The sequence below is a fragment of the Protobothrops mucrosquamatus genome, unplaced genomic scaffold (genome assembly GCF_001527695.2).
Source record: "Protobothrops mucrosquamatus isolate PMUCROS unplaced genomic scaffold, P.Mucros_1.0 scaffold1784, whole genome shotgun sequence".
Taxonomy (NCBI): domain Eukaryota; kingdom Metazoa; phylum Chordata; class Lepidosauria; order Squamata; family Viperidae; genus Protobothrops; species Protobothrops mucrosquamatus.
Genome location: NW_015387922.1, coordinates 274,256 through 285,729, shown reverse-complemented (window position 1 = coordinate 285,729; position 11,474 = coordinate 274,256). Strand labels below are relative to the sequence as shown.

Genomic DNA, 11,474 nt, shown 5'->3' with positions numbered 1-11,474 from the left:
CCGAGGTTGCCTACCCCTGCGCTAACTTCTCATCTCTCCTTTATTTACGGTTTTTTTCCCTCCTAATTGTAAGCGTGCGTAAGAAAAGGGGGAGGAGCTCTGCCTGACTCTCCGGGGTCCTCAGAGGGAAGCTTGGTGGCTACGAAGTGCGCCTGCGCCGTCGGTTGAGCAGGCGCTCTTTGTAGTCAGCTGGCCCACAATCCTTCGCCGCCTGCGCAAGGGCGTTCTGGGTCTAGCTAGCGTCTCTGTGGCGAGGGTAAAGCGAGCGCCGCGCTCGGCAATGGCGGGCTCGGGGAAGGTGGCTATTTTCCGCCTGCCGGTCCTTCCTACCATTAGAGAGATAATTAAGCTGTTTAAACTGAAGGCTACGAAGCAACTGTCTCAGAACTTTCTGTTGGATCTGCGCCTCACAGGTTGGCCGTCCGCGGCGCTTCTTGGGTGTTTAAACGGGGTTCATCTTCGGAGGGGCGATTGGCTGACTCGCTGACCTGCGAAAGGACGTTTCCCCCCCCCCCAACATTTTTTCCCCTCCAACTTGGGGCTCTCTGGATACGCTGGAATACCATTTCCATCATCCCTGTACTGGACGGGGACGATGGGAGTTGTAGTCCTGCCATTTGACAAGCTACGTACCTGTTCTTTATCTCAGTCGATTGGTGGTTTTCCAGTTGGCAAAGTGGCTGTACTAGTAAAAGTGGAAATAGAGAATTAGACGGTGTAGAAAATGCGCATTAAACCACACAGCTCACTACAGAATATGGGCTTATCTACTTTCCCTCCTTTGGATTCCCCCCCCCTTTTTTTTGGCTTACATTTTATTGACTGCAAAAGTGAAAGTACGACCGTCACATGATTTGTACATGCAAAATGATGCTCTTTTATATTTGTTCATCTTTCCAATCCATTTTCTAGAATTGACTTTCCATCCAGATTTTGGATATGAAATAAAGTTTGGCCTTTTTCTATGTCTTTTTTCTTAACCTTAACTTTTTTTCCTTTCTGAATATGAATACGTAGAGTGCCCATATGTATCTGTGCTTTATTTTGTTATTCCACGTCGTTTATCTGAATTAATCCATTTGATTGTCTCACATAATCAGCAAAATAAAGCACATTGTTAATATGATTTTAAAAAAAATCAAACTATGGAAGGACATTATCGCTTTTTAACTTTTAACTTATCAGTTCTGTACTCAAAAGAATGAACTAGCTTTTGGAATGTAGAGGCCATATATACTGTTGTAATATCATAGTAACTTTTAATCTGAAGACTAAGTAAATGTAAATTATCATAGTTTGCACTAGCTATGTTGTACATTAATTTGTCCAGTTTACTTGATTTAATGATGTAGTGATGAATGACTATTTTGAAGTGATAGCATTGTTTAAGTGTTCTATGCTTGTGAAATCAAAACTGTAAGTACTGTATGCTCTTTTTTGCAGATAAGATAGTAAAGACTGCTGGCAATCTGAAGGATGCATACGTGTGTGAAGTAGGCCCTGGGCCAGGAGGAATCAGTAGATCCATCTTAAATTCTGGTGTTGCAGAATTGTTATTAATTGAAAAAGATTCTCGTTTTATTCCAGGACTCCAGGTACCCAAATATTGTCCAAAATGCTAATATTGATAATTATCTTTTACAGGTTAAATTGTATTATATTTTAATAACTAGTTATACTAGTAAATACTAATGAGGTTGGTCTCAGCTGACCTTTGTGGTCTTCTGGAAATCTGGAAATATTTGGAGCTGTTTATCAAATGAGGGGAACTACCGTACTTAAAATTGACTTCCAGAAAGTAATAAACAAGCTTAAAATGATAGAAACAAGTTTGAATTTAGAATCACTAAATTAGTTCTGTTTCAGTTTTTATAAGAAACAAATAATTTTAAACTTAAAATTAATAATTTTAATATTGTTGCCTTTGTATACTTCATATTTGTACAGGTTAGCATCTATTTAGCTTTCTTTTTGGCACATTTGGTGATGTTTGGCATAGATAAGATAATTAAATGGAATCCCAAATGTATAAGTTCTTGCCTTACAGATGCTAAAAAAATCATTTTTAGCAGGTTTTTCAAAGGTAATTAAATCTCTTTTTAATATATTTTTTTTCAAAAATCTCAGATGCTGTCTGAAGCAGCTCCAGGAAAAGTCCGTATTGTCAATGAGGATATTTTAACATACTCATTCAATGAAGCTTTTCCCAAACATCTTTCAAAGAACTGGGAAGATGGTCAGTATGCTACAAATACAAATATTAAGAATACTTCTTAAAATGAATTTACTACAGGAGATTACTATAGCAATGTAGCGATATGACTGAAAGTTAATTTGTATGTTTTATTTCTTAAATTTGCTAGTAACCTGTAATGATCCATGTGATACATTTTTCCCTAAGTACAGCTAATGGCACATTAGTGCAAGACAAGTGACTGCTATTATCAAGTTAATAAATTCTAAAGTTTCACTCCAAGTATTGTGTGGATCACAACTCTGTGCAATGAATTTCACTAGCAATCTAAAAACTATTCAGAATCATACCTGCTTGTTTTCTAAGATTAGAACAAATGCTATTTATAGGTCTAGGACAGCGGTTCTCAACCTATGGGTCACAACCCCATTTGGGGTCGATCGACCATTTCACGGGGGTCACCAAGCAAGGCTGTCCGCCATTTTTTTTCCCCTCTTCCGGCGGATGCCTTACCTCCCTTGAGCTGGGCCAGTTGGTGGTCAGCCTGCTCCGTCTCTGCCGCTTACCAGCTACGCCTCAGCCGGCGCAGGGGGCGGAACCACGCATGCGCGGCGTTCCCAGGCAGGGAAAGTCCTCGACTTATGACCGGTTGGGTAGTCCTCGACTTACGACCGGTTTAGTCCTCGACTTACGACCGGTTGGGGGTCGCGGCATTAAAAAGGTTGAGAACCACTGGTCTAGGACATTTATCAAGAAGTTATCAGTTACTTACTAAAACTCAAAGAGATGCCTGAATATTGCCTTCATATGGTGTGCCTACAACAGCAATTAACTATGAGTTCCTGTCAAAGCTTTTTATGCTATTGGTGCAGAGACTTTGCACATTTGGATAGGATAAATGCCAAACATGAGGTCAAAATCTAGATACAGGATTTTTTTCCCCAAAGTTAATTTTCCCAGCTTAGGTCAACAAAAAATGCACCATTGTTTAAGCTCTTAAATTTTCAATTGGGTCTGAAGACTATTTGAAGGAAGATTCGGTTTGAGAAGAGATTTAGTTTGAGAAGAGAATTAATGTTGGAAAGCTTTCAATTAATGCCTTGGGAAGAAAATGACAGGAAACCCATATGATCAAAATCTCTGTCCTTGCAAATAAGGGAATGCAGACGTTCTCTTTCACTATCTGTTTTACTGTCCTAAGGTTAAGGATGTTGAAAATTCCATTCAGTCATAGATATGGTGGTCAGATCTGCAAAAGATTCAGTGTTATGCCTTTTAAATAAATCTAAATGTTAGGAGAGTTTCTACCTTCCTATCTTCCTGTTCTACCTATAGAACAGAAAAGGATCATTAAAACTATATCTTCTATTCTGAAGACAGAGCAAAATAGCAGACAATTAATCATAGATTTATGGCAGTTTAATATTATGCACAAATTTATTTCATTTTAGAATGATTTAGTAATCTCTGATTTTATCTTTGTATTCATAATTGAATACAAAGATTAAACCAGAGACTTTTCTTTTGGGCTTAATGGAGAGAGAACTTGAACAAAATTTGGAACTTTGGTATTATATATGCTAATAGCAGCATATATACTCTATGCATAAAAATGGAAGGATACTTTGATTCCCACAATGGACGAATGGCTGCACAAGTGATAGACTTAGCAAAGATGACTAAATTGACTGTTTTGAGTAAACAAAAGTACAATTAATTTTGTTTCTATTTGGAAATAGCTTCTGGACTTTGTGCTTCAGGTGGAAAAAAATAAAACTTTGGTTTTGAGTTTTGCTAATTAGATAGATTTGTTGTTATAGAAATGGCTAGTATATATTATTATGTAAAAGTGAAAAGTTGAGATATGTTATTAGCTTATTCTACTGCACCAAAAAGAATCAGAAGTCAATGCTTTTCTTTTTCTTTTTCTTTTTCCTTTTATCCTACACTTTTTCCTCTTTCCCTTCTCCTCCCCTTTTTTCCATTAGTCTCATTTTTCTTTGTATTTCTGTATTTTATATTATGATAAACTAATAAAAAATGGAACCTGAGAATGCTAGTAATTTTAAAAATTGTGTCATATTGGAATATATAGTGAAAGTAGTGTTTCAATAGAAATATATATATATTGATTCTTTTATTCTGATTAAGGCTTATGGTCAAGCAAATAAATTTGTGTTTTGACTTTTGTCTTTTATAGATCCTCCAGACATACATATCATTGGAAACCTTCCTTTCAGTGTCTCAACTCCACTAATAATCCAGTGGCTTGAGAATGTATCTAACCGAGATGGGCCTTTTAGTTATGGTAGGATACGGATGACACTGACCTTTCAGAAAGAAGTTGCAGAGGTGAGTTTGTTTACTGAATTATTATACAATTATTTTACAATAAATATCAGCAATCTGCACATAAAATTATTAAGTTTAATTGGTTCTTGTAGTTTGGTCCATTTGTATAATGAGGAAGCAGTAATACATTTGCAGGCTTAGGGAATGGATCATTACTGCTCTACCATATAGCAAGAATCTGTGTGTTTAAAGAAATTGTTTTGTCTGTAGCAGCAGACTAATTCTCTTCAACCTGCAAGTCCTGTGTATCTCCAGTTTCCTCCAGGGATAGTAGAAGATCCCTCCAAGACAGTGGGGTATGCATGTGACAACTGCATACTTGACTTGAAATGCATAAACTAGATATAATTCCATGGTTGCAACACATTGATGGCTCCTAAGCTAGAGGTTATCACTGGTTTTTATTTATTTATTTCCTGCCTTTATTATTTTTATCAATAACCCAAGGCAGTTCCTCCCTCCTACTACTTTCTCCACAACAGTTGGGCTGAGACAGAGTTATTAGCCCAAAGTCAACCAGCTGACTTTCAGGCATAAGATAGGACTAGAATAGGTAACTGAAGGGGCAAAAGATGACGAAACCTGTGTCATGATACTAATAATGTAATTAATATATTTGTATTAAGGTACTTGTATTGGGATGAAAGTTCAAAATCTTATTTGAATTTGTGTTGTGATATCATGACATAAATATCATCATTTCTTCATCAGTATACAAGGAGTGTTTGCCTTACAGCCACAATTAGGACCAGAATTTTTGTTCCCAAGCAAAGTGATGGTTAAGTGAGTTGCACCCAATTTTAGGACCTTTTTTTTGCCACGGTTGTTAAGTGAATCATTGCAGTAGTTAAATAAATCAGAAGTCCCCAACCTTTTGGGCACCAGGAACCAGTTACACAGAGAGAGGTTTTTCCGCAGACCAGAGGGTGCGTGGTTTTGTGTGCTGCCTGCATCCCATGGATGGAGCTTTGCTTTGTTTGTGCGGACCGATTGCTGGCATGCCGCAGCCCGGTACTGCTCCACGGACCGGGGGTTGGGGACCCCTGAAATAAATCATGTAGTACTTAAGTGAATGCAGCTTCACCCATTGACAGAAGCTGGCTGGGAAGGTCACAAATGGCAATCACATGACCCCAGAATGTTGCAGTTGTTGAAAATACATGCCGGTTGCCAAGCGCCCAAATTTTGATCACATGACTGAGGATGCTATGACAGTTGTAATTGCAAGGACCAAGTTTTTTTTCAATGCCTGGTAACTTTGACCAGTTGCTAAATGAATGGATGTACTGTAAGTCGAGGACTACATATATTTGTACTGACCATCAGCACGACATAAATTTTAATTATCATCAATAGCCATTCAGTAATAGCAACACTGTTAACTAGCCTTGGCTGTACATGATTCTATTTTAACTGTGCGGAAAGTTTCATTGACTTGTATGTGTAGGAATGGTCAAAATGATTTTGTGACATTGGTTGGTTTAACATGCTACACAAAACAAGGTACCAATAAAGGAAAATTTTCTGATAAAGATAATCATGACATAAAGGGTAGAGCTGATACTTACATTAGTCCACAGTTCTGTGCGAATAGGCCTTTGAATCAGTAAGGATGGAGTTTTTTTCTATCCCCCGCCCCTAACAAAACAGAAGATCTACCAGTGCTCTGGAAAATGGAGGGGGGAAAAAACCCAACCTGCTGTTGCGAATTCTCTGAATTGATGCCAGAAATGTGGCTGAAAAATAGGAGCATTTCAGAAGAATCTCTCAGCTGGAGCATTTTAACACACATCTGAACTGATTTCTTCCTCCCTAACTAATTCAGTAACAAAAAGTACTATCGCAGTAAGATGGGGTCCTGAGTCTTTTTTTAAGTGTGCCTTTTGTAATGTGTGTTGCAATGTTCAGTTTCTTTCCTAATGTTCTAGTTGAGTTTTAGTGATCATCAGTGCCAACCTCTGCAGATGGCGCAGTAGGGAGACAAAGCCCTTTTATCAAAACTGGGTTCCTGTAGTTTCTGTCATTTCAGTTCAGTTTTCTGAAATAATTGGTAGTGCGAGCTGCTATTCTAAGCTTAGTGGTACGGCTGATGGATGAGGATTTTAGAGCTGAACAGGTTGGAAAAGGGGAAGCGCAGCCTCTTGGCATTTAGGCGGAAAAGGAGAGACTTAAGAACATAAATGCAGTCTGCTTTATATAGCAAAAGCCAGCTGTATGTGCTTTCAGGTTTTCTCATATACGACATGAAGATTATAGTGTTTTTGCATACAATGTAGTTCAAACGGGATGCAAAATAGCACAGTTGGTTTGTTTCTTATATTAATTAATAAGACCGATATAAAAACAGTGACACAATCATGATAATAGAATAAATTTGTCTTCATAGTTATGCAGAGATCTTTCTACTATATTACTATTTTGATTTAATTTTTTTATTTTTCAAGGCCTGACTTTTCCCAACTCATCCATTTTGATTATCTTTTACATAGATTAATAATTATTGTTCCTGTTTTAATTTTTCTTTCTTTCTTGGACTTGTTTGTGTTACTGTTATTTTTTTGTTATCACATTCCATGAAGTACAGGTAGTTTTTGCTTAAAGACTGCCCTATTTAGCAACCATTCAAAGTTATAATAGTGCTGAAAAAAGTAACTTTATGAATGGTCCTTGCCAGTGCTTTTTTTTGTAAAAAAAAAAAAAAAAAAGGTGCCGGAACTCAACATACGTCATACAACCCGCCTTGCCTATCCTACAAGGTTCCATCCCAAAAAGGTGCCAGAACTCCGTTCTGGGCGTTCTATGACAAAAAAAGCCCTGGTCCTTGCACTTACGGCCATTGCAGCAGGTGATCGAGATTCAGGCCTTTGCAACTGGTAAGTGTTTAAGACATTCAGTGATCCACAGTCATGTGATTGCCATTTGCATGCTTCGCAACTGGTTTCTATCAGTCAATGGAGAAGCTGCACTAACATCCCAAGTCATGATCATATGACTCCTTGCTTAACAACCACATCATTTAGCAATAGACTTGTCATTAAGCAACAACAATAGCCTTGAAGGACATGAAGAAAAGCAACGTTCAGACAATTGTGGCTCAAGTCCACTCCCAAGAAACTAATTGGAGAAAAGCCCCTCCCTAGTTTACATGGAGATTAAAGTGAGAGGGGGTGAAAGCACATTCTGACTTGCAAGATTCTGTCATTATAGATGTTCATTAAAAATAGCTTTAGACATATATGGCATTGGTTTCTTAGTCTGGTCTACTTTATATGACTAACAGTAACTGAGAATTGTAGACGTGGTGTCAGGAAAACTAAAGCCTGCAGTGAACTGAGGTTGCAAAGAAAGCCAAAGAAGAACAAATATGTTCAGTCTAACGGGAAATTAAAAATACCAATATTCCAGATGGTTAATAAAGATGGCAAAACTAACAGAGAAAAGAGAAAGCTACTCAATTCTTTAATTGTTTCATTTTCTGCAACAAGAACTATGTTTCACTTGGCCTCAGTGAAGAATAGGATGAATGGGCAGGATTGAAGTTTGAACTTCCTATTACCTGACTTTATTTTTACATTTGAACAAGTTCACATCGCTAGAATAGCTTGAATTATGTTCGATAGGGAATTATAACAATTTGCTGATGTTTGTTTGAACATCTATTCATCCCGTAGAATGCCTAATATACCTGATGACTAAAGGAGAGACAATGTGCATATCTTCAAAACGTTGAAAAAGAGAATCTGGGAAAGTGTAGGCCAATTTGACCAGTCAATTTGTAGAAAGTTTTTTAAAGCAAATTATAAAAAAGTCAGTGTGTAAACATCTTTAAACGTGTGATAATTACCAAACATTAATATGGATTTCTGAAGAATAAATCTTGCCAGATTAACCTTATCCTAACAACAACAACAACAACAATAATAATAATAAACATCCAGATCTGCCTATCCCGGGTCCTTGGCAAGGATTCGATAGATAAAAATGCCAAATCCAATCTGAACACCTGGCTGACTGTGCGATGATCAATAATAATAATAATAATAATAATAATAGTAATAATAATAATAATTTCCTTGGTAGGTTATAAAAATGCTATATAGGGGGCTTCCGGTTTTAGCACAGCAGTTGAGGGATCGCGGGGCTCCACGCCCTATGGCTGATTTTTCTCTGTTTGGGGACCCTAAATGGGCCTAAACCCACCCCGGAGAGGTGGCAAGGAAGGAGGGAAGCCCCGACAATCATGGGGAGATGGCAGTTGATCCGGACATCTAGGGAAAGCCCTCCAGAAATCGACAGAAGAAAGGCTAGCTTCATTCGTGAGTCTATCCCAAGCTACATGTAGCTGAAGCCAAAAAGCACTAAACTAAGCGTGATCGTAAACAGTGTGATTGAACTGAGTAAGAATATTGATTCTCTCTCTTCTACCTGACTGAAAAAGAAAAAGAAAAAACCCAGAAGTAAAAATCTTCCAAAAGTGAGGGGGAGTTGCTCCACCCCTCTCTAAACGGAAGTGGTGAATTAAATTTATGGGGAATAAAGATACAGAAATAAAATCAATATAAGATTTCAACGTGGAAAATGTTAAATCAATGGAATTTATTAAGCGTTTCCTGGCAAAAGATTGATGGAGCTAAAAGGCTTATCTGTTTTGAAAATTGAAAGATGAACTGGTGCTGACATCTAGTGGTGGATGGAAATACTGCCCTAAATATACAGCCCAGAAAAAAAACCCTGATATTGTGACCTTCAAAGCCTTAACTAAACAAAGAACAGCTGTAATAATAAAAAAGAGAACACTGTGGACTATCTACAAAATGAGAACTATAAAACTTAGGAAAAAAATGACCTTCCTGGACTATAAATACTTTTTAAACTGTGACTTTAAAGCGATTGGCAGAGAAAGGATTTTTGGTTATTATGGAGCATCAGAGGTCTGCAGAAAGAACGTACCAAGAAAAAATAAATACTTCCCAGGAGGAAATGTATGTTATGTTACAACAATTACAAGTGACACTAATTTCAAATCATGAGGAAATTAAAGATGAATTTGAAAACTTAAACAAATGCATTTTTAATTTAACGTCACAACAAATAAATGATCAGAAAACAAAAAGAGAGAGAGAGATCATATAAAGCAGACAACTGAATATAAAATAGTGGAAAGAAATTTAGAAATGGAGACTCAAATGGAGAAGAAATTACAAGAAACACTGGACATGGAAAAGAAAATTCTAAGACCACAAAATAAATTTGAGGACAAGAAAAAAGATTTGACAAGATGGATTGCAGAGCTGTTGGGAGTACCACAAGAAATGGGGAGACAAGAGATGATGAAAGAAATCTTCAATGAATATGAAGGGGGAAAATCTCTATACAAAGACATGATGTTTGATTCACTTCTTATATTTACAACATCTGTAAGATTATGGAAAGACTCTTTGATTCAATGGAATAGATTAATTGGGAAAGATGTTTGACAAAAGGAGAGAATTAAGGAATTAGATGATGGGGCATATCAGGGAATACTTAAAAATTAAACATTTGTTTGAATATGGTTGAAGAAATAGAAAGATTTTAGTTTAAGAGGGATGAATACACCAAGTAAGATAGTATTTTTTCTTTTTTTTCTTTTTCTCTTTTTTTAGTTTGTTGTTTGATATGGGGAAATATAAAAATGTTTGGGATAGTTAATATAAAGGAAATGTTTTAGATATTTAAATGTAATTGATCTTAAGAAAATGTTAATGGATAACTAAAAATGTTTTGAATAGAGTTAAAAGATTAGATGATTGGATTTATTAAATGGAACATCTGAAGATTAAACACAGGTTTAATTATGGGTAAAAAGAACAGAAAAAAATGGAAATAAATGTATAGTATAAGAGGGATATGTATTTTAAGTAGTATATTATTTTATTTTTTTTCTTCCTTTTTTCTCTTTTTTCTTCTCTTTTCTTTCTTTTTCTTTTTCTTTGGTGTCTTTTTTCATTTACTTTTTAAGATATGAAAATAGATTTAAATGTAATTTACCTTGAGAAAATTTTAGCCGGTAAGAATGTTTTGAACATTGTAGGAAAAACAAAATATTGAACCAAGCTTCTGATTTAGGCAAGAACCAGCATTTTGAGTTGACTCTAGAAACACAGTATTGGATTAGAATATATATAGAATCCTAATATTGGGTTAATCTGCTCAGAACATCCAGCTAGTTGTTGGTGCTAACTTAGCAGCAGTTTAAACTTCTAGAAGTTTTTCAAAGATAGGTTATGTAGCATTTTCAATAGCAATCTATTTTGGTATTAGGCTTGTTTATAATAATAATTATTATAATGCACGCTTGCATTTTGTGTGCAACTTAGCAGCTGCTAGACTGACTTGTAAAGTTATGGCAGAAAGTTATAAAAATAAAATTGTTCATGTATTGATATATCCAAACACATATATTCCAAAATATATACTTTATAGGCCATTGAATTATAGATTAATGAAGCTACATCTGCATGTTGTATAGAGACTACCATAATGTATCTATTCTAAAACACAATATAGGCTAAAGTATAATCTTACCTGGTCTTAGAATTCCCTTTGCTTTACTATGAGCATTTGTAATTTTTTAAAAAATAGAGCATTCATTTATAAACTGGATTAAAATGTTTTCTTCACTTTTTACATTTTTTTTATTTTTCTATAATACACTCTGAGATAGGTCCTCTTGAATATGTTTCCAAATGCTACAGAAATATATAAACAAATTTATTTGAGAAATTTATTGAAATACTGTGTTTAGGTTGCTATGATTTTACTGAACCCCAAAAGTATAGAAATATAATGGCAGTAAAATTGTATTTGCTTTCTTTTACTTCAAGCCTGTTTTACTTATAAGAGAAATGTTAGCATCAGTAAAATTTAGACCTTCCATTAATTGTTA

General features: G+C 35.9%; 1 protein-coding gene across 1 annotated transcript in view; it reads left to right on the top strand.

Annotated features, from left to right (window-relative positions):
• The first annotated feature begins 280 nt into the window (after positions 1–280).
• Positions 281–11,474, top strand: part of TFB1M (transcription factor B1, mitochondrial) — a 28,716-nt gene continuing 17,522 nt past the window's right edge. The window contains exons 1-4 of the mRNA XM_015823148.1: positions 281–413; positions 1,444–1,595; positions 2,128–2,236; positions 4,395–4,546. Coding sequence (XP_015678634.1) covers positions 281–413; positions 1,444–1,595; positions 2,128–2,236; positions 4,395–4,546 — 546 coding nt within the window. The remainder of the gene's footprint in view (positions 414–1,443; positions 1,596–2,127; positions 2,237–4,394; positions 4,547–11,474) is intronic.